At 36.6% G+C, this 25067-nt stretch overlaps 1 protein-coding gene across 2 annotated transcripts; it reads right to left on the bottom strand.

Moving 5' to 3' along the window:
* Positions 1-1238: 1238 nt before the first annotated feature.
* Positions 1239-24811, bottom strand: CDC16 (cell division cycle 16). 2 transcript variants are annotated; one of them, XM_049834321.1, is made up of 18 exons: positions 24642-24811; positions 22431-22485; positions 21797-21894; positions 21284-21322; positions 20343-20483; positions 18286-18445; positions 17539-17633; positions 16761-16894; positions 14970-15049; positions 13338-13387; positions 12569-12642; positions 10167-10292; positions 9374-9526; positions 8690-8753; positions 6993-7054; positions 4736-4871; positions 4029-4119; positions 1239-2907 (listed from the first exon to the last, which is right to left on the bottom strand). In XM_049834321.1, exons 1-18 carry the CDS (start codon positions 24687-24689, stop codon positions 2642-2644), a joined length of 1872 nt encoding a protein of 623 aa, XP_049690278.1. In that variant the 5' UTR covers positions 24690-24811; the 3' UTR covers positions 1239-2641. The 2 variants fall into 2 exon arrangements, with proteins under 2 accessions (XP_049690278.1, XP_049690279.1); XM_049834322.1 differs by lacking the exon at positions 24642-24811 and adding an exon at positions 23003-23352.
* Positions 24812-25067: the final 256 nt, after the last annotated feature.

Below are 25067 nucleotides of genomic sequence, written 5' to 3'. Positions count from 1 at the left end.
TCTGTATGAACTTTTTAGCCAGCCACACTAAAGGAGAGACCTTGATGCTGGCCAGGAGATGGCTATGCTTCCCCAGTGATTCATTTTTCCCACGCTTTTCCACTGTGGAAAAAGTGGGATAAAGACTTTTCCTCTTAAGACTCATGGCTCATCGTATCTGTTTCAGAACGTGCAACTTTGGGTGAAGTACTTTAGAACTAGGAAGTAAAACATTTCCATTCACCTTAGTTCCTAACATCTAAAAAATACTGGATGGGTATTGAATTCTGCACTGGACATACTCCAATCCACATGTTCTAACATACAGAATGGTAACCTGGGCATCCATAATTCCCTCTGTGGAGCCACAGAACAATTCCTGCTGTCACTGGGACAGAATCAGACTTTTCTACACTACTGTGCTAGTGCTCATAGGAAAGCGAGGGGATCTCCTAGACCTAACCAGATTTCAACAGTGAGAGCATGTGCAATTGCTCTTAAAACACAGACTCTGCCCCTAGTTTTTCCGCATTCCAGGCCTTTTAATTTTAAATTGCAGGTGTGCCTAGAACTTGAGTTCATGTTCAGTAATGCCCAGACACACGGAGAACAGCCAATACCCTAGATTCAAACCATGTATGTGGCCTGCCTTGATGCAATGAAGTCTTCCTGATCCAGATGGGGATTCACAAGCACACTATCAGGAAAAGAGCCAAAGAATGAAGACATAAGTCTGCCTGAGCAGTGCAGCAAGCAAATAAGGTGGCAAAACAAAGGAAAAAGGAAAATTAGCATTTTGATTCACTAGCAGTTATCTCAGATTGGCCAATAAGAATCCTTGGATAAACAAAGGCCTTCCCACCTAACAATCTTTCTCCAAGTAGTGGTCTCTACTAACTGTATATTCCTTAGGATTCAGAACCTGGCCCCTGAGAACTCAATGAGCCATGAGACAGGTGTAGTGGGATGAGAAATAGTAGTTTGCATGCTCCAGTTTTTGTATATTTTTGCATAATTTAAAAAATAAAAATCACTCAAAAGTTCGCAGTATCAACCCATCCTTTGATAACCATTAATTGGCAAAATTAAAAGTAAACATTGTCTGTCTTGAAGTTAAAAGGACCATTAATCAAGAAAGATGGACTGCTGGAAAGCAAAAGTGACAGCAAGGTTTCAATACGGGTACTTGGATTCATCCCTTGCCTCTTATTTACACAAAGTACCAAAAAAGGGTATAGGAAATATTTAATGAATCGCACTAATATGTCAGGTTTTTTTATACCTTGCCCCAATAAAGTGGATGAAAATTATATTACAATAACCAAACATATACAGCTTCTGCTAAAAGTATAATTGAAAATACATGTTTAAACGTTAACACAAATGTACTGAGATACAGTGTAGAAATTACATTTTAGACCAGTGATTTTATTTTGCTGACTAAAACAAAAATCATTTTTGTATTTCATGAAAAATCTTTGTCTACAGAAAAATTGCTAGTTCTTGAGTTCTGAAGTACTTCACACTAAAGTCTGGACTGCTAAACTTCAGGAAATCTATTCTAAACATTAAATGCCAAAGCTTAGCTGGAAGTCACAGAGGAAAATATTGACAGCTTGTAGCATTAACTTTTTAAGCCCCACAGAGTGACATATGCGGAAAAGGCAAGAAGAGAATGGAAGGGAAAAATTTACACAAAACACGTTCAACATTTATGCTAAGTCAACAGACAGACCTGTCCTGTTTAGTGGATGGACAAAGCACTGCTGCTGTTTCAGAGGCATACGCTTTACTACTTCATTTTTCAGAGAACCAATGATGTTTAAAAATACCACACTTTAGCGACTTGTAAAAAACTGTGTATGTGTATTATTCAGTTAATCCTTTGCACTGACAAAACAACTATGTGTAAAGAGAATGACTGCGGTCCCTACATTAGTACACTGTGTCGTACAACTTCATTATAATGCTAATTGCAGGTAAGACTGATTTATCTTAATGTTTATGTCATTTATGTTTGTTGTCTAGTCAGCTTACCAAAACCAGTTCTTAAACAGTCTTTCAGCAATACAATATAGAATGATAACTGAAATTAATAACTAGGAGGAAGTATAACAAAGTAACATAGTTTGTCATCAATTTAATGTATGCCAAATTAGAGTCAAATCATGGAAAACCATGGAAACTGCTCCTTAAAGGAACATATATTTATAAAGTAGTAAGTATAAAACTTCATGGATTTTTTTGGTCTATTTACTCAGAAAGCATTCCTCACAGACAGGATGAAAACTCAGAAGCCACAACAATACTATATTAGACTGGCTATTCAATTTAACAACATTGTAAACAGTTCCAATGTTAAGTACTATTTTTAAACCTTCACAGTCTCACTGATGGTAGACACATGGATCAGTAAACAGTTTAAAAAAAAAGTGAATTTATTTTTTAGTTCGTCATGTATGATTAATTTTGTAGAAATAGTCCATCATGTATACTTTTTAATCATCCTTAAGGCAAGCATTATTTCTCCGGTGTTAAGTACAGAGTAGTAGTTTGAATTCATATAAAAATAGCAAATTCTTGAAAGTATAACACCATAACAAGAATGCTAAAACAAACATATTACACTTAGACAAAATGAGCTCTCTACCAGCATTTATGGTCACGTACTATGGTCTGACATTGATGTTTCTAACATCATATCACTTTCATTCATTTCAATCTCAAATGTTTCTTCCAGTGGGCGACTGGTATCTGTACTTTTCCTTTGATGTGATGTCTCTAATGTTACTATGCCACTTTCATCCAGAGTTTGTCTTTCTATATCAAATTCTCTGAAATCCCAGGGAGGTGAAATTATGTTCTTTAATGTCTTCATTGTGTGTACATCAAAGTCATAACATCTTAATTTGTCTTTGATCTCTGTTCCTAAGAAAACAATCAAACCATTAGTTTATTCCAAGTGAACACTTGCAAAAATATCTCTCAAAGAAACTATCATCCAGAAACTACTATGATTCTCTGCTTTCAGACTGACAGGGAGCTGTCGTTGCTTAATGACTGAAGTTGAATAGAGTTGTTCTGAAAAAATCCAGCAGCCTGCTTTTTGAAAAAAGCACAATATGAGAAGTACAGCTCAGATTCAAAAGTGTGTTAGGAGAAATAATTGCCAATTCCCTTCCCAATTCTCTGAGAGGCTTTTTTTGTCAAGTTACACAAAGCATGGTTTGCATTAATGCATATCACACAGCTGCATGTTCTTCCAGATGTGTTAACTGACTACATAAGGAGCAAGACAATATTGAGAAGAAACATCTGCTTCAATTGTGCAAAAAGTCTGCAGCAAAAGCAACAGAGCACACAGATGGCTTTTACTGGCTTCAGCCTCATTAACATGCTTGACAGGACATCAACTGTGTTCATTACAGATAAATCACTAAGTTCAATGAAGCAGAAATAGGTCGCTATGAAGTTGGGGGGCAAAAATCTTTCATAGAATCTTTCAAACTATGGCAATATGAAGTATTAATGTTATGAAGCACTAATTTTTTTTTTACCATATGTAAAGCTATACTTTTGGAGGCAGAAGAATTTATCCTGTCTCCACAGAGCAGAGTTTTGACATGGTGAAAATGCCTTGCCCATGTCTCTCTACAGCAGCATTAGTGCTCTGATTTTCCAACTCCAAACTCCATATTTCTATTTTATTTTTAACCCATTCCCTTTGGTTACTAAGCTACCACAAATCGGTGTTTTCTATAATAGAAAGCATCACCACCTTCAATAGCAAAGTGTTTCCTTTCTTTAAGCTGGTTAAGAATTTACTGTCCTGATGCTTACAAAAACCAGCAGTAATCTGCAATTGCTGGTAAGTCCTGACTCATTTAGCCATAAAAAAACCCCACAATAACAAACCCCAAACAAATGGCCAAACAAAAGCATACCCTACTTTGTAAGTTAGCTAGGTAATGGTAGCCAGTCTTTCTTGACATAAGACTCCTCTCAGAGGACTCAAATGACTTTAAGAGTCACATTAGTGAAAGACTTACCAATGTAGGCTTCAGAATCACCAATATACATTTCTATGCAATGTCCAAGCATCGTGACTGAAAATGTGTCATCCCTCCTAAGGCCAAGGGCCTATTAAAAAAAACAGAAAACAGTAAAAAGTATTCAGTAGCAAATAAAACCATTTACATCTTCCATCCATGACAGTTCTGTGTTTGTTGTTCTGTTGCTCAACAATGCTATCAGAGCATAGTCTTGACCATAGAAGCAAAACATCACACAACTAAAAGAATATTGTCATATGAACTGGCTGTAGTAGTAAGCAAGCAAAGCCCAAAGCCAAAACCAGAAAGGGATATATATACAGACAGAGAATCATTCACAAAGCATGAAGTATAATGTATATTGCATTGACTGTAAAATTTCTACTTCAAGGCATAGGTTGCTAGTATTTTAAATTATTTCAGCTGCATGAGAAGTTTATGTACATAAAATGTATATGACAACTATGATATCAAATTAATTTTTAACAAAGAAGGATCCAAATACTAAGCTTCCCAAAGTGGCCATTTTTTACCTGATCAATAGAAAACTTAGGAAGATTTTTCAAAAAAATTTAAGATTATGAAATAAAACACTGATGTGGAGGCTGGGTAAAATGCTGGTTCTCTGTTCCAAAACCAAACCAGAATGAAACAGTGAATAACAGAGTCTGTGACCAGCACTTTAATTTAAGCCAGTTACATACCGTATGAAAATAGTCGATTGCACTTTCAAAATTGCCCATTAGACTATGTATGTAGCCAATGGCAGAGTAAGTAGAAGCATTTTGAGGAATTAGTACTAGAGCTTGGCGATGGTACTCCAGTGCTTCCTCGTATTTCCTGTTAGGGTTAAATACAGAAGATCTATTAGTAAGCTTCAGGGTGAAAGGTGTAGTATTGTATTGGCATTTTCCTTAGTTCAGTGGCATGTGATCCTGCAAGAACTTAAAAATTATTGCTATTGCTTCATACTCTGAACATAACAGAATGCACAAAAGACTCAGGGATATTGACAATTTTCTTCTTCAACGTAATTGAGGAGTCATTGTTACCTTTATGTAGCACAACAGCCGCCTACAGCTAGGCCCCATTTGGAGATGATCTTAGCAATCTGATATGGTAAATTGCTTTGGATGTTTAATGCCGCTCATTGTAACATTAGCTTGCTTTCTGCAGCTTTCATTTTCCTCCCCACGGGAGCAGAGGAGCAATACAAAACTAAATCACTCATTGTTCAAAATAAGAAAAGGCTCTCTAGGCGGATATTTCACAATACTTTAAGTGCTACATAGACTGGTACTTTTGTCACTTCCATTTTGCTACTGTCTCTATCAGAAAAGAAGATTTACACATAATCGTAATTTCTTTCAAATATCAGCCATCCTTTCTTTAAAAATTTTCCATTAATTAGACTGCTTATTGCATTTGTTATTTTATAAAACAAGGATTAAATGTACGTTATGGCATTACTCTGAGAAATTAAATTGTCACGTTTGACATCCTAGTACCAAGTTGTCAAAAATAAAGACAGCAATTGTCTATTCAGAAGTAATGTTAATGTCTATAGTTAAAATGAAATTATGCAAACAGCAATACATGAAGCTGTTAGAGGGCATTAAGTAACAAATGAGGCAGAAAAGTTATGCAACTGTTTGCTTGCTGCACTCACAGTATTTACCTGTCCAATTAACTACCACTGTATTTTAACATGCTTCTTTCAAATTTCAACGACATAATGCTAGTCAGTAGACATATATCCAGTAAGGTGTTTTTTTTATAATAGCATGTATTATGAACACTAGTAAATTAGCTATTACAGAATTTTTTAAGTTGTCAAAGCATATATACAGCTGCCTAAATTATCAGCTTGATTTTCCTGAAAGATGGTTTACAAGGATGTAGAAATATATTAAGCTGGCTTTCTGAACCTGAACGAACAAATAATACAATGCAAGTTGTCCTAAGTGTGATACAAGCAGTTACTAACTTATTGTAGATATTAAAAAGAGACAAAAGGAATTAAAACTGAAATAACTATTTGAAAAAAACCTGCAATTATACTCATTAATAGATTCCAGCAGCAGTGCCTTTTGTTTGATCTTGGCAGAAGGGATAACTATTATACATCCGTATTTCATAATGACAATGAAGACTAATTGGCAATTCAAGCACAAAGCAATTACTACCGAAGCCAAAGCAGAAGTACAACTTATATCTACCATAATCACATTCTGATTAGCAGCTTTGAGACAAAGTTTACAGTATACATCAATTGGACAATTAACACCATGACCCCCCCCCCCCCCCCCCAAAAAAAAATTTAAAAAGGTACTGATTACACAAAACACTGGTTAAAATCAGATTAAGGTAGTTAATGAGAAAACATTTCTCTACGTTGAAGCTGTTAAAGCTTGCATATGTACTTTGCACTTTCTTTTTCTCTTCCTAGAACAGAAATATGAGATGAAATATTTCTGTTCTCAAAAAACATAAAGTAATATTTTATTGCTGTGTTAATATCACTGAATATTTCACTTCAATAAAAAAAACCCACAAACAAACCACACAAGCACTGATCCAAGCAATTAATCAGCACAAAACCACCTTTATGTTAATTAAATCAGTGGACATATTCAAGTATGTCAGGACTGGGACAGCAGCCAGTTAGAATTAAGACCCATACAAGGATCTGGAAGCCGACAACAAAATTTCTATGTAATAAGAATCAATATTTAAGGAAAGGCTTTTACATTAAGTACTTTAACTTGCACAGTAAACTGGATATATGGGGCGATTAATGTATTTATGTTCATAAGCTGATTTAGGGAATCTTGTTTTTATAAGGTGATTCTACACTACTCTCGTGTGGTACATAATCTTGATATAAATGAGAAGTAGGCCCAGTGAAAATATATTTGTGCAGTATTCCAGATAAATGTAGCTCCAATACTCTCTGCTTACTTGAGTTTTCTGCAGACGTGTCCCAAGTTGTTCAATAAAGGCTCCCATTTATCAACTGTTACCTGCAAAATAATGCAACAATTCAAATAACTGCAGCTTCCCAGATTGTAACTGAATTTTGTTTACTTCAAAAAAAACCCCATACGAATGAACAAGGCAATTCATTCATGACCAAGAAAATATCACAAGCGTTTTCAATTCTTTTGAAAACACATATTTAACCTCAAAACATATATTCAATAACTCGTTTTTCTGATTTTTCCATTCCCCAAACCCAATTAAATTTCTTTAAAGGGCCAGCAGTATTAAAACTTGGATGCAAACCAAACAAAATTTGTTTTCTACTTAACTATCATGTTTCTCTCAGCCTAGCCCCCAAATTAGGTATTTGTAAAATAATCATAAATACTGAAGGTCTTTTTTACTGTCTTCTCCATAGTCTAACTTCATCTGCTCTAAATAAGTCAGCTCATTTACAAGGCACATAAAAGACAACCTGAACGAACAAAATCCTTAAAACAATTTTTGCTGAAATGAAAAGTCATTTGGACTTTATCACATGAATTTGTGATTTATAACAATGTAAGAGTATCTCTGTATCTGTAGCTATTTTAGGCATTTCCCACTCTAATCCTAAATTTCCATTTGTGTTTATAGATATGTTGATATTTAGTACTTCTCAATAAACAAGAAAAAATGCCACACAAAAGAATGTAGGCATATGCATAAACTTAAGCATGATCTACAAAGTTTGTGGCATTCACATGAACAACAATACAGCTTCAACTAAAACAGAGCAACCCTATATATATAGGTGACTGTATCAAGTAGTATCTGTGCAGGTTTTTTTAGTAAATGTGTGCCTTGTCCACATGAAGATTATAGTTTTTTTCAGTGCTTTCCACTTTATAGAAAGTTTATTGTGCTCTAGAAGCAATTTCATTATCTTGATAGGAGATGCTTTGTTAACAATTACAATAGCGTGAGATGGTGTCCTCATTAACTAAATTTAAGCTAAAAATTGAGAAAACCTAACTTATAATTCACAAGAAGCCTGTCACAAGGTGGTACTGCTTTCATTAAGGCATCTTAAGTTACTCTAGCACAGTGTGTTTCTTTAGACAAGATAACAACACACAAATAAAATAAACGGTACTACCAATAGGTACAAGCTCATTTGTGTGTTCCAGCATTTGAGGAATCAGGGTTGTAATGGCTGACTTCGGATTCACAAAAGCACCTGAACTATGAGCACATTTCCTGACAAACTTTTTGCCAGTGATTATTTTGATTACTTTCAGGAAGTTAGTTAAGCATCCCTGGGCTCATTCCCACACAGTGTCTCCATCTGGTAGAAAGACAGCAAATCCATACCTACAGGATTATGTCCAAACAAAAGTGGAAGACATTCAAGAAATGGGTAACGCTTAAGGTGGCAGAAACTGTCTTCACACGTGTATCCAGTTCCACCCTCAGGTCAAGAACCATTGGTCCACTAGCACTGAAGATAATGTATGATGATTCCCATCTAAAAACCCAACATACTCAATTACAAGTAGATGGTCCAAGTTTTAAAGTCAAATTTATATTGTATTGCTTCTATCTTAAAATAAGCACAACATATTCTGTTACAAGATATTACAGAATTTCCTGGAGTTTTTCATATTTATGATTGTGCGTGTTATTAAGAAAAATACCTCATTTCCAATAGCTTTGATTTTTTCCAGTGCATCAAGAAACCACTTTTCTGCAGTTTTCCAGCTAAGAATTGAAGGGGTGGGGGGAAAGAAAAGTAAATTAGTGAAGAGTTTTCATTAGCAGCATGAAAAAACTGTATTACAAGGAATAGTTCTTTGACATTATTTTGTTGTGTGAGTGAAATTAGATTTAAAACCCAGTAATTTAAGTTTCACTGTATTTTGCATGTTCTCCTAAGAGTTAACAAGACAAAGTAAAAAAAAAAATCAGAAGCAAACCAAGAATATTCACTAAACACTTCTTATATCTGTTAGGTTTTTTCAGAATATATTTGGAACCTCCTGAGCTGCCAAAACATTTTGCTGTACAAAATTTTATAGCATGTGTGCACTTGTGTGTACAGATGCCTTTTCAAGGCATGCAACTACACAATGATGGACACACACAAGATAATAATCGATCTCTGCATGTTCCTCAAGCATTAAATTCTTTCCTCATTCAATCTTAAACAATGAAGAACAACGTAGAAAGCAAGGGTTTAGGGTAAACACCATCTAAACTAGAACCAAAAGAAATTTTGTGTTCTGTAGTTCAATATAAGTATTTCAGTAGATATACTGGCACATTACACTTCAGAATAATCCATGTTTAAGATTGTATTTAATCCTATTTTGCAAGCTTACTCTCCATTTTGAAATGCAACCACTCCAACTTCATGCATAACAAAAGGATCTTCAGGTGCAATGCTTAAAGCTTGGCTGAAAAACCTTTCAGCTAACTTGGAGTTGTTGGTCAAACCATATTCCAGTCCAATATAGAGCATCGGCAAATGACATCTAAAAAAAAAAAAAACCACACAAAAACCCAAATATGCACTTAGCAGGAATGGCGTCACAAACTATAAAGAAATCCCAACTGTGTTTGTGTATGTTTATGTACATACAAGTAAAAGCTGATTTAAATGGACTATTAACCTAAGGGACAGTTTAGTTCTGAAGGCTTTTTCCTATTTTCCTTCATACATTTCATTTAAAAATGGAATATGGAAGAAGTCATAATTAAAGGCATTACATTTACCAATAACTACAATCAAATACAATGGTTTTATATGCAATATGACATGATTAGTCCACTACTCATTTTACAACCTTCTGCACAGCATGAAACAGCAAGTTATTACTATACAGCAGTTATGACCTGGTATGACAAACAGGCTTCACAAATTGCAGAGAACTTTCAGGTAGAACATAGATTACCTAATTATAAATCTTGACTTTAGAACTTATAAAATCACAACAGTAATCACAAATAATGCAGTTAAATGCAGATGATGAAATTATTTGGCTTTTTCTCTCCTTTGTTCTCTACCAGATAATTGTTGCAAATGTATTCCTACTGTTTAAAAGGATATAGGTCAATATTCTACACTATTTATTATTAATTTTAATTTTTCTGAATACGACATTTTTGACATACCCTTTCATGAGCTGTGCAGCTGTGAAGTATGCAGCCATTGCTTGGTCATGCTCACTCTCAACTGCAAATGAATGTCCATATGCTATCCACGCAGGCCCATAGGTTCTCTCAAGTGTAGTAGCTTTGCTAAAACCAAAAGCAAGTCACAAGCAAACACATCTGAAATTAAATTTTATCTGCTTCAGATGACTACTTACATAATAATGCTACACCACATAGTTAGGTATCTATTAAGATAATCTCCTGTAATGACTAGGTAAACAAAGTTAATTTTAAAAGTTCAAACTATTTAACACTTAAAAGTATCACACCTTTCCAAGAATTCATTATATTTTTTCTGTGCTGTTCATGGACAGCAGGAATTATTTGATATTACTGAACATAAGCAATGATGTAACAGGTGAATTGGGCAAAATACAGAAAACATTAGTAGTGACTCATAATGTTTTACAGAATTCTAGCTATACATTTCAAAATAAATATATCTTAGCAAATGTGAGTTTCACAAGCAGGATATGAAAATACCAAATGAACATTTAGGTTGAACTGTGTGTTGAAGTTTTGCCACATAATTGCACCAGCCTTAACAAAAACAAGAGTATGTGTCACATTGCAGACAGTTGCTATGCATCAGAGAAGTATAAAAAATGTCACTCAAGTCCTGAGCTGAAGACTGCAACCTGGAGTCTTTACAGAAAGATGGACTTGACAGGAACATTAGAAAGCTCTGTAGGTTATTTTCTCAGTCTGAAGGCAAAGGCATTCATAACTAAACAGCTCATGACAGATATGCCCAATCTTTTCTTAACAGCATCTTGACATGGAGATTCTACCTGTTCCACAAGTAATCTATTCTATTGCTTAACTTCCTTAAACACTTCATTTTCTTCTAACATTTAATCTAAGTCTTGTTTGTCACAGTTAAACTCATTATTTCTCATCAGAGATCCCAGAGAACAGTTCGTTTTCCATCTCCTAGGACAAAACTTTACATATTCAAACATTTGCATCTTCCCACCCTATATCCTAGACAGCTTCAATCACTTCAAAAACTTTCCTCGCTGGCCACCTTCCCCAGAATGCTTGTTTACTGTCTTCTCTTGAATTCAATTCAAATGTCTCACATCCATCTCAAGTTCTCTACATATGTTGACTTGTCAACAGCGACACATTACAAAACAGCTTTCTTGTCGTTATAAAAGATGGATTATGTTCTATCACAAAAGTAGTCTTCCTAAGTGGTGCCGAGATCAGGTAACCCCTTGTGCAAGATCTGAAGGATGCAATAGCTCCTTCTGAAGCAGCTGGAAGGATACTTCCCTTACATGCTAAGGGGCACTGCCCAGCTGTGCCTTCTATCCTGTTCGGCATGCTCCAGCGTGATGTCCTGTGACTCCAAAACAACAGTAAGGGAGCTTGTGTTTTTATCCATGGTATCTCCAGATCCTTTTCTAAAGATACTGCCTAGCCCACAGTTGTCCCTAGCCTTGTAGTTGTACATTATCATTCTTCCCCAGGAAATCTGGGCATCTTGTTACTATTTCACTTTTACCAGGCCTTTTTTCCTCTTTGTCAGAACTACCCTCAATTTTTATGGCTTTTTTGGTTTGGTTTGGTTTTTTTTTTACCCCTAAACACATCTCTAGACTCTTTCTGGCTAGGGATGCTTGCAGATTTAGTAAAGATGTTCTTTATTTCACCACCAAAATCACCTATGTCACTCAGGACAGCTTCTTGAACAACACTGGTACTTGTCAGGAATTTAAATAGTTTACTCATAATAACCAGGCATTTCAACAGTCTAAATTACTAACCCATCTTTACATACATTGTTTATAAAGGTCTCGAGAAGAAAGATGAAAGCCTTACAGGTTGATTTAAGCCTTCTCTGTTTAAGCTTACAGCACCAAAACAAATGCTCTACTTCACAGCAAGGTCCTGCTCCCCAGTGCTGATAACCAATACGCATACAGAAGACCTACAGGAAAGAGCATTGGACTGACTGACCAACCTAAAAAGTCCAAGGCTGCTTGTGCAAAGAAAGAACTAGTCAGCCAAATGTCAGAATTTTCTATCTAACTCTTAAGCTAAGAACTGAGGCTTGATTACCCAGCTGTAGTTAGCTTGGCAGCGTGAGCAAATGCAGGGACTACACCTGCCCATAACAGCAAGGTGACTGCCAAAAGAGATAAGTGTGTATGTCATTTTTACAGTATCTATAAGGTTGAGGTCTAAATTGCTATACCAAAAATAGGGTGTCAACAAAAGGAATATTTTAGTAGTAACCAGTTTACCAAGGCTTCTGTTTACTTTATGAGCTAACAAACAATCATGAATGTTAAATATTTATTTAGCAAGTAAGCAAAAGATTCACTAAAGAAAACCAGGAAAAAAAAAATTACCTGAGATATCTTCTGGCATGTTCATTTTTGTGGCCAACCATGAGATAGTAGCATCCTACTGCAAACCATGACACCTACACATTAAAATCAAAATTGAATATTATTAGAGATATCACACTGATTTTAGTGAAACACCACCATAGGTGATGCAAAACAGAGGAACAGATTATAATTAGAGAAGTCAGGAACATTTTCACTGAAATCACAGTCAGCTTTTTGAATTATTTGATATTACAGACAAGCTAGAACTGCTGGCATGTACTTCTCTACCCGGGTTTGTCCAGCCTCGTGAAGAGAGAGCTAAGTGGAAAGCTTATTGCCGTCTTAAATTATCTAATGGTAGGGAACACAGAAGACAGAGCTAGACTCCTCTCAGAGGTGCACTGATAGGATGGGAGGCAATGGGTACAAGTTGCAACATGGGAAATTCAGATTGAGTAAAAGGAAAACAATTTTCACTATGAAGGTGATCAAACATTTGAAAAGGTTGCCCAGAGAGGCATAGACACTTATTACGGTAGCATTTGTTTTAAATTATTATTCAAAGTGAGTATCTCACATGGAATATATTTAACAGATACTTTGTTTTAAAAAACGAACCTTGGTATAAGAAAATTACAATGCACAGAAAATAAAAAGGAGCAAACCATTTTTATTAGCTCCATCCAGAAACAAATTTTGAATTCTGTTGCTCAAACTGACTATTACAACTTTCACATGCTTTCACCTAGAAAAAACTACCTGGTAATGAAGGCTTAGAACAACTTACAGGATTATTTGGGTACAAGTCCACCAGTTTGTGAGAAAGATAGAAAAGCTCTACATAGCAGGAAGAAACAAGAAAAAAAAATTAAAACATGCTAAAACATTCAGATGTTTCAAGCCCTTTAGCTTTCTATACAAAATATCCAGAACATCTAACATTATTAACGCACAAGTGAACAAAAATGTTTTCTGTTTAGTGGTAATGCTTCAAACTGCCTCAAAATAGATTTGGGTTTGCAATTAACTAAAAAAACCCCAATGCTATAAGTCTTCACATAAATAAGCACCTGTAAGTCCCACCCCTTAAGAATTCTGCAACAACTTAGGTCATTAGCATACATTAAAATAAATGCCTGTGGCATTACACTTGAATTTATCTTGTCAAGGTAAAACACTACTGAACTTCCTACACCTAAAAGGTATAACATACAGGCTAGACCAATCTCAAAGTAGAGTCCTGTGCATTAATATGCTGAAAATAGGACAAAAGCAAATAAATTATTATATTATTTGGAATAATTCTAAGTGATTACTTTTCAAATAAGAATAATACTTCTAGTTATTAGAATAACTTACTATGGATTTTCTAGTAACAGTGGAAGTAATCAGATACAGGATAACAATTCTACTGCCTATGCAATTTCAAAAGAAATAGCATTACAGTACATAAAATTTCTATTTCTTCAGAGTACAGTGCTCTTAAATCAATGAGTTTGTCCTAGAGTACTTTGCATCAATTCTTGGCTTCAGAAAAATCAAATATGAAAACTGGCTTACAAAATACCAACTCATTTACAAAATGCTTCTCAAGGCAGAGCTGGAAGAAAAATCGCAAGCAGTGGCCACATTTTCAGATGTAGTTAACTGTAAAGTAACTGAAAAGTACATTACTAAACATTGAGAAGTACTAGTACACCTAATGACCTATTTCTGTACATACAATGCACCATCTTTTGAGAGATTGCAAATCATATGAGCTCCTTATTTTATATTCCAATTGGTTTTAAAGACATTCAAGCTCCTCACGTGCTTTGGATATTTACACGCAGTCTGAAATGAGAAAAAGCCATCCCAGCTGCAAATAAGCTATTCTTGTAATTCCAGCAAAGGTGCTGCATGATTATTAACTTGCTTGAACTAAAAAGAGGCCTTCACAACAGCAAAGGCAAGACAGTCTAGAATTTTTTCTAATACGGAAAAGCATGTCCACCTAAGCATACACACTGGGGAAGAGTTCCTTCTAGTTGAAATTAATAAATTTTGTTGTGTTGTTGAACAGAAGAAGTACACCCAGATACTCTAGGAAGATCACCTCAAACCAGAAATCAAACAACAGAAATGAAGCAGTGTAGCTCACTAACTTCCTGGCTACATAGCCCAGTGGTTAAAAGACAGTGACACTCGTGTTCACGAATGAATAAAGACTCTTTGCATAACTACCCCCCAGCCCACCACTGTCAGCTCTGAAACTCCCTTCTTTTCCAGTTACCACTGTTTTCTTGAAACTGCAGGTAGGAGGATAAATATATGTAGTTTTTTAAGTGATACATAAGGGGGTTTCTTGGCATCCTTAATTCTTTTTTAAAATTGAAGCTTTACAATCTTCTTTTGACTCATTAAATATTGTGTTTCTTACCATTCGCTTTATTAAGCTCCACAAGTGTCCCTATATGCACAGGTAAACAATTTGCATGGAAAGGATCTTTTTCCATCACTCTAAAAAAAAAATAAATAAATAAAAAATCTGCAATGCACATTTCAAAAATTTTAATGTTATAAGCAAGCTGCTTTTATAATGTGTAACGTTCCAGTTAATTACCACTTTAGGCACTGGAAAACTTTGTGACTAGAAGGTGACTATTAACAGCATAATAAAGGCTGTCTTAAGACCATAAAAATAACTATTAATTTAGCTTAACAGAAGAGGATAACAGAAAATTCTTGCAAGCTGAACATACAATTAGAAAAACAGAATACGATGCACATTTGTTTACAAGTCACTTCAATTTTAACCTGTGAACAGCAAGCAACATTTCTGTTCATCTTTTCCATACGTTTGACAGCAACTTTCAAGCAACAGTCCTCAGCCTTCTGAGCTTAAGACTAAGCAGTATGCCTCAGGAAACATATTTAGCTCAGTTTTAGATTTTTATTTCCTGTGCTTAGAAATGGAAGATAGTCTCACAGACAACAGACTGCATGCAGGACATGGCTTGTAGGCATGCGTCCTTTTTATAAGCACTGGTATTTGGTAAACTAAGCAGAGGAAAAAAGGATGTCTTGAAATCTGTCCACAGAATCTCTTAAATCAGAAGCACAAGTTTATGACTCCGTTCTCTGAGAAGTACACCTTGAAATAGAAGTTTAGTTGGCATTTTAAAATAGTTCAAAGTATTTAAAATGAAAAGTATAAAAGAACATATAAACAAGTACTTTAAATGGTCTCTTGAAGAGAGTCTAAAACTTTGAAGTTATGTGAACTTCTCAGACTCTCATTTCCAAGCTCTAGCATCTGTGATAGTCTCCTCCTTATGAGACATTTACTCCTGCCACTTTTTGCTAGGCAAGATTAAGTTTCAGAAACAAAGATGCAATAGTATAATTTTATTGACTTAATTGGTATAATTTATTTCAACAGGATCATGATTTTACTTGGGTGTTTAAATTCACCCTAACTATCAGCATTCTCTACAGCCTTCCCAAAAATCTTGCCTGTACTGGGTTCCATGGAATATTCCACATAGTCATGGCTTGCTTCAGCTAAGAAAAAGCTGTACTATAAAAAAACCCAACAAAACAGAATCCCCCAAAACCCATGAAACAAAAAACCCTTCTGTTTTATAATACTAATATTCAGAATCTATGCAGTATGTACACAAAAAATACCTTTTTCTTAAAAAGGTAGTCAGACCAGCAGAAAAAAAATAGCTCCACAACCATGTGTTCAGATTTACAGTAGCTGAGAAACAATCCGTGGTGTTCTTGTGACCCATCTGACAACTGAAGAGCAGTGTATGCTTGTGCTATGTAACAGCAACACTTGGCACATCAAAATTAACATAACTTTTAATCAACCAGAAAAAACATACTTCCTAACTGACCAACTGATCCAAACCCATTCATTCTGACAGCCAAACAAGAAGTAGGTAGAGAACACTGAAGGCACCAGTATAAGGAATAAGATGGATGAAGGCAAGTGCAGCATAGTGCTGATTAACTAGAGTTTTGCTTTGGCTACTTCTTCTACATATCATAAAAATAATGTGTCCAGCCAGACACAAATGACACATTTTAAATACCTGAAACTTTGTATCAAATTGTTATGTATGTCAATGCACTGAACAATGATATTTGCTCTAAGTCCAGGCATAATTATTATACTACACCATATGAGAAAAAAACCCTCAAAGTTGCTTTGTATACTTACACTGAAGTAAGCTTGTAACACATTTTGAAATCACAGTTATAGTAATGTCTTTCAGCTAAGGATACTACCACATCCAGGTTTTCCTGAAGACCATCTACTGATTCAGGAATCAGTGTTTCACTGGGTTTATTATACTGAAAGACAAAAACAACATGTGAAACAACAACCAATCTAAAATCAGATGGTATAACTATTAATATTTTTAGTTCTAAAAGAATATTTAAGAAGCATTAAGCTTCTTAAAATTCTTAGTTTTAAACTGAAAGTCCATAAAACATTTATTTGGTAAAATGGTTCTTTATTATATACTTAAAAGCTCATTTAGAACATGAAAGATGCTTGCCAGTGTCAATATCTTAAGTGTAGGCTGTAGAAATGAATACTGAGCAATATATAGTTGGCTTTCAGTGCTCTCACGTTATCTTTCGAAAAACTAATCTGGAATAATGTTGCTATATCCTATTATTTTCAGGTAACTGACATTTTACCTACATTATTAATGTTCTTTTTCCCCACCTAGAAGTTTGTCAAGAAATAAAGCTAAAAAAGATAATCAGAATTTCAAGTTGTCACCACACCAGAAAATAAATGTACACAAAACTATTATACTACTACTCCCATAAAGTGATACCTACTGCATCATAAATTCTAAAGACACCAAAACTACAAAGCCCTTATTTATTCAAATGTTTAAAATAAATGGAATCCAAGAAAATTTATATCTGAAGTCAAGACTTACAATCAATTATCCAGCTTTTTAGCCAGTTTGGGGGTTTACCTTTTTCAATTTATTCTCAAATAAAAAGTGAAGCAATTCTTGTTCTTCGTCTGTACATTGTCTACTAAGAGGTAGAGATTCAAGAAGTTCTTTTTCTATGTGAATTTAAAAAAAATATTGAAGTGGTCATTTACAGAAGAAACAGCAAGATCCAACATTTTAAGAACTTAAAGATGCAAAGAATTTTATGATGCTTATCCAGAAACTACAAGGAAGATAGGACTACAGATACACTAACACACATAATACTACTAATTATGGAAATTAATGATTGAATTCTTAGTTCTTCCTTCTACACTTTCAAATAACATTTAATAAAGATGACATAACACACCACTATTTTTATTTATTCTACATGTCTAATTTTATCACTCAGAATGCTATATTAAGCAATGCCTAATATAACTAAGCAAACAGCAGCAGGTTTTGTGGATTCAAAGTCTGTGGAGTTGAGAACACAGGAAAACCATTGTTTAGGCTGGGCAAAGAGCATGGGAGTTTCCAGAGCTAACAAACAGGATAGCTGGGTTGCTTCGTTTCTTTTAATTCTTAGCACTGCAAGACTGAAAAATAAAGTTCACACGTAAATTTGAGCAGATTATAATTCTCACTCATTTCATACATTTCCTATTCTTAACATTTTAGTCTGTTACTTGTACTATCGCTTTATTTTTTTACCCAGGAAAAAAGACGTATTGAGAAAGCAGCTCAATTTTACTTGTATTTGAGAAATACTGCTATCCAGACCTTCTTGTGCCGTCAGCATATGGTGCGATGTTAAAAGATCAAATGCTTCAAAGCAGTAAACATCAAGCTTCAAGGCCTCTTTGTAGCTGTATGTTGCTAGGGTTCTATTATCCAAAGCATCATAGATCTTCCCTCGCAAAAGGCATATAGAGCTCTTTATCTGGTGGAAAAGCAGGGCTGGAGGTCAAAGACTGAATCAATGTTTGCAATTTGGTTTTGAGCACAAATCAAATGGGCTCCCTGAAAAGTAAAAAGCATTTCATGTATGACAGAACCTGTTTTTCTAGTGCTGTCTTTAAACAAAATATTACCTCTACTATCTTAAAAAAAAATAAAATATCAAATGAATGCTGTGTCAGGTTATCTACTGCCAAATGAACACATGCTTGAAGTAAGGAGAAGGCGGCATCCAGCTCTCTGATACTGAGTTGTAAGCTAATTACGCTAAATTTCCTTCATATTCAATGTAGGGAAATTGTCACTTCCAAAGGCGATTTGCTACTTTGTTGACTATTAAACCACATATTTCATGCAATACAAGAACAACCGCAGTAGAGATGAAAAAGACCAAATCAATGGACTCAACTACTTTGAGCAGAAAAATATATCCTTTTTTTCATTCCAAAACATAGATGTTTCAGAAATGAAAGTAGTGAAAGATCATTATTACCATAGTTAGTTGTGCTAAGATGTCTAATAACTAACGTTCTTTCAAAACTCCCTAGACTCAATTCAGTCAGAAGGCCACAGAAGCGTCAGCAAGTTACCTGGAGAAAGTTAACCCATGACACATCTGTGTCATCAAATTAACCAGACAGACCAGCTCTGTCAGGAGTCCAAACACTAAACAATATAGCTGCATTAACTACCAATAAACCCCAGGGGGCTGTTAAAGTGGTAATATTGTTACCAGCTCAGAGACCAGTCATTCTTACCCTGGAACTACTGTCTGTGCAAGCTAATCAAGTTTAAGTTTGAAAAAGCTATGTTCCTAAAGAGGAGTTTGATCTAAAATTTCTTGTAGCAGTACCCACTTCAGTAGTTCCCTCCTTTGGAAAACCAAACCCTTCCTCGCATTAGTGAACTACATTACCACAAGCATTTGTGAAGGCAAGGACTGATGAAGTTGAGGTTTTTGGCTGGGTTATTTTTCAGTCAAAATAGTTTCACAATTTAGTTCAATTATCAGCCACCCAAACACCTGGGCCAGAGTACCATGAAACAGGTAGCAAGAATGAACAGCCAAAGCCAAGGACTTCTTCCTTTGCTTGCAGTGGTAGCTTACATGTTCCCATTAAGGTGCACCACAGTAACTCAGTCTCATCTGCTTCTCCCTTAAGCCCATTAATACCAGCATTCAGAATCAGTTCATACTGATGATTTAACCCATTTTGCTACTTCGCTCTTACAGGGAAAATGACATCTGTCAATCACCTTCACTATAGTTTCAGCTAATAAACTTCAGTTCATAACTCCAGCAGTAAAGACTCTTCACCCTATCTGTTGTACCAATAATCCCTTTTAACTGTTGCCTATAGTGAATTTTTTCATTGAGCTTCAAAAACTTTATGTACATGTCACATAATTTTCAAGTGTGATCAAAAGATGTCCCACTGAGAACAACACTTGAGTGATTAAGGAAATATTTCATTAGAAGTAACTGGAGGACAAGAAAACTTGCTTTGTTATCTCAGAACCTGCAGCCTAATTGAAAGAAATGTTAGTTTACATTATCAAGACTGAAATTACAGCATAGCGCTAAAAGCCTCTAAAAACCAATGCTACTAGATCATGAACTTCCTGCGAAGTGTCTGCAAATAATTATGGGAAGTTGTTGAAAAGCACTCTTCATTTTTGCAAACCAAGTTACTTTCATACAGGCAAGCTAACACATGAACGACTGAAAGGAGAACAATTCAGCATTTTTGAAAATTATGTTATCAAAAAAAGAAAGCTTAAACACAGAGTTTCAGATTCATACAGCTGTAAAATCACTTCCTGACTTCACATATTTTTCTCTCAATTATAAAAACGTTTGTTTAAAAAATGTCACTTACAGAGGATTGTGACATCTCCCAGTCTGTGGTAGAGTCTTTCAATCCACTTTCATCCTTCAAGTACTTTTCAAAAAGTCTTTTGTTAATTGGCTCTTCCATATCAAGAATATCCAGGGCCTGTTGATGTTCTTTTGCAGCATACTAGCCAAACATGTGCATGTAAAAAACAAGGTTGGGATTTGAAACATCTGTACATAAAGCACCAATAAACACAGTGTCACATTTCAAAGGCACAGATTATAACAACCAGTGCTTATCAGCAGGCTTTTCATGCACGCTTATTCTTATTTGGTTATATGTCATTTTACAATTGCAGTCAACTATTTCACTAGTCATCTATAATACGCAAAAAAATATAAAATTAGCACCTACAGAAAATTCTATTATTCAGCATTATGCAATCGCAGAAGCAGATATGCTTCTAAAAATAGTTAATACAGGTTTTAATAATACAATCTATAAGGAGCACATTATTCCATTTCAAGTTTCTATATTTAATCTACCAATTGATTCAGTTGTACTGTGAAAGCACTGCATTTTACTATTTATGTAACACATTTTATGCAGAAGTATAAAGCTGCTAACTATATTTATACAACCATAAATCACATCTCCTATAGTCAGACTACAATCAACCAATTAAAAATGCAAACATAAAGACAGGAGACAAAAATGGTTCACATTCTTTCCCTGCAAAATATTACAGGGGTATTTTCCTTCCTGGAAAAAAAGGTCAGTTGGATTTCTTCAGAATAGTACCACAATGGATATCCCAGTGACCATACTGAAGGTTAAAGAAAGAAATCAACTGTCACAAAATTTAAACCTGTTATTCCAATGAACGTGGACATCTACATTGCCTGTCAGGTATCTAATTTTCCCAAGATGCAGCTTTTATTTAGTTTGGTTTGTCTCCAGTAGAGGTTAAAACCTGTACTCACATGACATCTAGCTGCAAGGTAGCGACATGCTTCATATAACTGAAAGAGAAGTTTCATACATATTAGTTATAAAAGAGCAAACATGTTTACTTACACTGCTAGACTCCATTTTGCTCCTTTCACCTCCAAAAATCTTTCCTGACCAAAATGACTAAGTCTGTAACACTTTTCTACTATTAAACTCTCTTGCTTCACTCTTGCCTTCACTACTCATTAGCAGAGTCAAAGGACAATTTAAATAGCTACACCTGAAACAACACTCCACCTTCCCATACCTGCTGCAGTTACATCCTTGGATCCCTTCTCTTTTCTGTGACCCTATCTGGGGACAACAGTTTCAATCTGGTTGATCGAACACAGGGCTATACTTGGTTCAGATAAACTACATTACGCAGGTTTTTAAATCACTTTTCCCATAAACCTTACCCTTTTACAGTGAAGAAGTCACTGTGGTTAGCAGCAGAGGTTTAAAAGTGGAATAAGAGTAGCAAGTCTTTGAATAAAATGACTTACCTTATCCAGCTTACGTGATCGAAGGGCATGTGCTGCCCTATGATACTGAGCTGTTAAGTAAAGACATTGGGCCAACCAGTAGATATCTTGTGGTTCCTCTAAAATAAAAGAACAAATTATAAACCATTAATTTATAATATATCATTAAACACTTCCATACAGAATATTCACTTTTGCTTCACTAGAAAAGTATTTTTCCCCTATTCTAGCATCCTATTGAGTGACAAAGCTTTATTTTTATATATATACACACACATAAACAACTTATAAATTCTATCAGTAAGAGAATAAAATGAAAAAAATGAACAGATTTTAACTTTAAAGACATTAGATAGTGCACTGGACAGTGAATACAAAGAATTTCATACTACAGGTGTGTCATGAGAAGGACACAACAGTGATACAGATCTATAAAAAAGTAGCAGTTGTAGGATACTCTGCCCTTGGACATAGAGTAGAAAAAAACAACCCAGAATTCTCTCTCTCAAAAAAGATCAGTGGGAAATGAAAAGCTTTTACACTGAACTCAAAACTTCAACATTTAAACAAACAGCTTTAAAAAAAACAACAAAACCAAAACAGAACACTATCAGAAAGAAGTTAATCAAAGACAACTTAAAAAGCAACCACTTACCATGAGACAGTGAAGCTACTTTGTCTGCCCAAAACAGGGCACTTTGATACTGCTGCTGTAAAAGCATGATAGAAATAATTAGTATTTATTTGGGGTTAGCTTTCCTGGATTATTTTGAAATATAATATTGTAATTTGAATACAATATTGTACATAATTCACAATTAATATCTTATGCAGGTAGTCTCTAATGAACGGTGATTCACATTTGAGATCTTTATAAGTTAAAAAAAATAGTTTAAAAGGGCCAGTACTCTAACTTCTAAAGGATATAAAAAAGTAATTTGAGGTGGGGTGGTTTGTTTATTTTCAATAAAATGCAGATACCTTTCACCAAAAGGTATGCGCTACATAAATATGGCAATAGGTCATCAATTGATTTGCTATCACTGAAAAAGTAGCAAGAATCCCTCCCAGTTGAAATAAACGCTACGTTTTAGAAGAAAGAGAATGCTATACGTAAAAAAAGGACATATAAATTACTTCAGGAAGCTTCAGCAGCACCATCTCTGATTAAGAAATTTTCATTCTCCAGTCAAGACGCTTTAGCTGCACACAAACCATAGTCCCTACCTGAATCTCCCCTTATTCTTGGATACAGTTTCACTGTTAAGTCACCAGTTCAATAGAATTGGGTGAAACGGAGAACACTGGTGGCAACCAGCGATCTGATGGAAGCAGAGTTTGCAGGTATACCCCACTAACTCAGCTAAGGTTGCCATCAGGTTTGGGTGCTAGGCAAAACCTTGTAGAATTGGCTGGGATTATTCTCCGAGAAGATCAGCAGGGGCTACCGTTGTTCCTTTTTGTCCTTCTCCATGCTGTGAGGCATAACGTGCTTCCCAGGATCTGCTGGACATTTAACAGATATCCTGCCATTGCAAGGAGTTGCTTGCAACACTAGAAAAGCCTTGATCACTTCTGCTCTTTCCTGCAACATTACAGTTGTGGAGTTTGTTTACAATCTTAGAGACTGTTTTACACTTTTGGAGTAGAGGTTTGGCAGACTTTTCCAAAATACACACTGATGGTATTCTAGTCCTCACAAAGCACTACACTCTGTGACCTAAGTGGTCTTTTCTATCCCGTGTTCCCACATTCCCTACTTGGTGAGGATTAAAAATGCCAAGCAAAATCACCAAGAGAATACTTTGGTTTCAGTCTGCATTCCCAGGAAAAAAACCACAACGCACCAAAACAACAACAACAACAAAACCCAAAACACCAAAACCAGACCAAACCAAAGCCCCGCATATGTATTAGCTGTCTGCAAGAACTGAGGTTTAAAGAACTCTCTCAGGACCACAAAAGAAAGGCGTAACCCAGGCCTACAGGGCACTACACGACTTTTGTTGAGAAGTTCTACAGTGCTATAAGCTGACTGTATTACACGAAGAAGCAGTCCCATGTTCCTCCTGACGCCCCTTCCTCAGAACTGCACAAGTGCCTACATAGCCGTGTGGCAAAGCAGCTTGGTGAACGTGTTTAACTCAAATGAGCGCAGCAAACCAAAATAAAATAAGGTCCCCAATCAATCTTCCATTCAGACTTGCTGGCCACACACATAAAGGATTTTGTGCTAACTGAAGGGATGGGTTTCTCTCAGTAGCGATGCCAGTACCGAGTCTTTGAACTAGAAATAGAGCGGCGCAGTTTCACGCCATGCTTAATCTAATTTACTAACGCATTTTCCTGTCGTGAGTTGTTTTTGGTTTTGCCCTGCAGCAACACAACTACTGAATCCATCCACAAACAAAACCAAGCCCGCCCTTCCAACAGCAGCCCGCAGCGTCGCAGGCTGGAACGCCGGGCGTCTATAACCACCGGGTAAGCACGGCCCAGCGGGGAAACAACCCGGGAGGGAAGGAGGGCTCCTGCAAAAACGCCCTCGCTGCACGGCAGCCCTGCCGCTCCCACGGCTCGGCCCTGCTCCTCCTCCCCCAAACGAGGAAAAAAACCCACCCAAATCCCCCCGTTCACGCTGCTTGGAGGCCCCAGCGGAGACGGCGCAGGCGGCGAGGCCGGCCCACCGCCCCTTCCAGGGTAAACGGGGCATTATTTCAAAATTCACTCCCTCTCCCCGGCTACAGAGGCTGGAACCTGCCGCTTCTCCCCCGTCCGGGAGCCGGGCCGTGAGGGGCTTCGCCCCGGGGAAAGCCCAGCGGGGCCAGCCGCCCCTTCCCCAGCAAACCCCAACGGTCGCTCCCCTCACCTGGTCGATGTACTGCCGCACCCGCTTCCTCAGCCGCTCCAGGTTCATCCTCCCCCGCGGTCCGGTGGGTGAAGCTGAGCGGAGGCGGCCCCAGGCGCCAAACCGGGAGCGCTGCCCTCTCCGCCCGCCGAGGCGCCTCGCCCGGCGGTACCGCGCTCAAACCCGCCCTCCTCCTTCCCGTCCGGTGCGGTCCCGTCCTTTCCTCACCGCCCCTCTCGGAAACAACGCCCCGAGCGCATCGTTCCGGGAGCGCTGAGGGCCGGCGGAGGGAGGGGAAAGCCCACCCCCCCGATAAAATTAATCTGAGACTCTTCTCCGCAGTTTTGAGGCGAAGGTTTGTCTCTGTGCGGGCTCCTACAGAGACCGGTTTGCCCCCAGGATGCCCCTTTGGTCACTGCAGCCTTGAGGTGAAAATATTTCCTCAAG

The sequence above is a fragment of the Accipiter gentilis genome, chromosome 31 (assembly GCF_929443795.1).
Source record: "Accipiter gentilis chromosome 31, bAccGen1.1, whole genome shotgun sequence".
Classification (NCBI taxonomy): domain Eukaryota; kingdom Metazoa; phylum Chordata; class Aves; order Accipitriformes; family Accipitridae; genus Astur; species Astur gentilis.
The sequence above is the reverse complement of the archived record's forward strand: the minus strand, read 5'-3'. Positions and strand labels throughout refer to the sequence as shown.

Excerpts from the sequence above, each read along its gene's own strand:
- CDC16 (XM_049834321.1), bottom strand. The coding sequence starts at position 24,689 with ATGAACCTGGAGCGGCTGAGGAAGCGGGTGCGGCAGTACATCGACCAG. Across the intron at positions 12,643-13,337 it reads ACTTGTACCCAAATAATCCT|GTGTCATGGTTTGCAGTAGG; the intron begins GTAAGTTGTTCT and ends TTTAATGTGTAG. Across the intron at positions 4,120-4,735 it reads CAATCGACTATTTTCATACG|GCCCTTGGCCTTAGGAGGGA; the intron begins GTATGTAACTGG and ends TTTTTTTAATAG.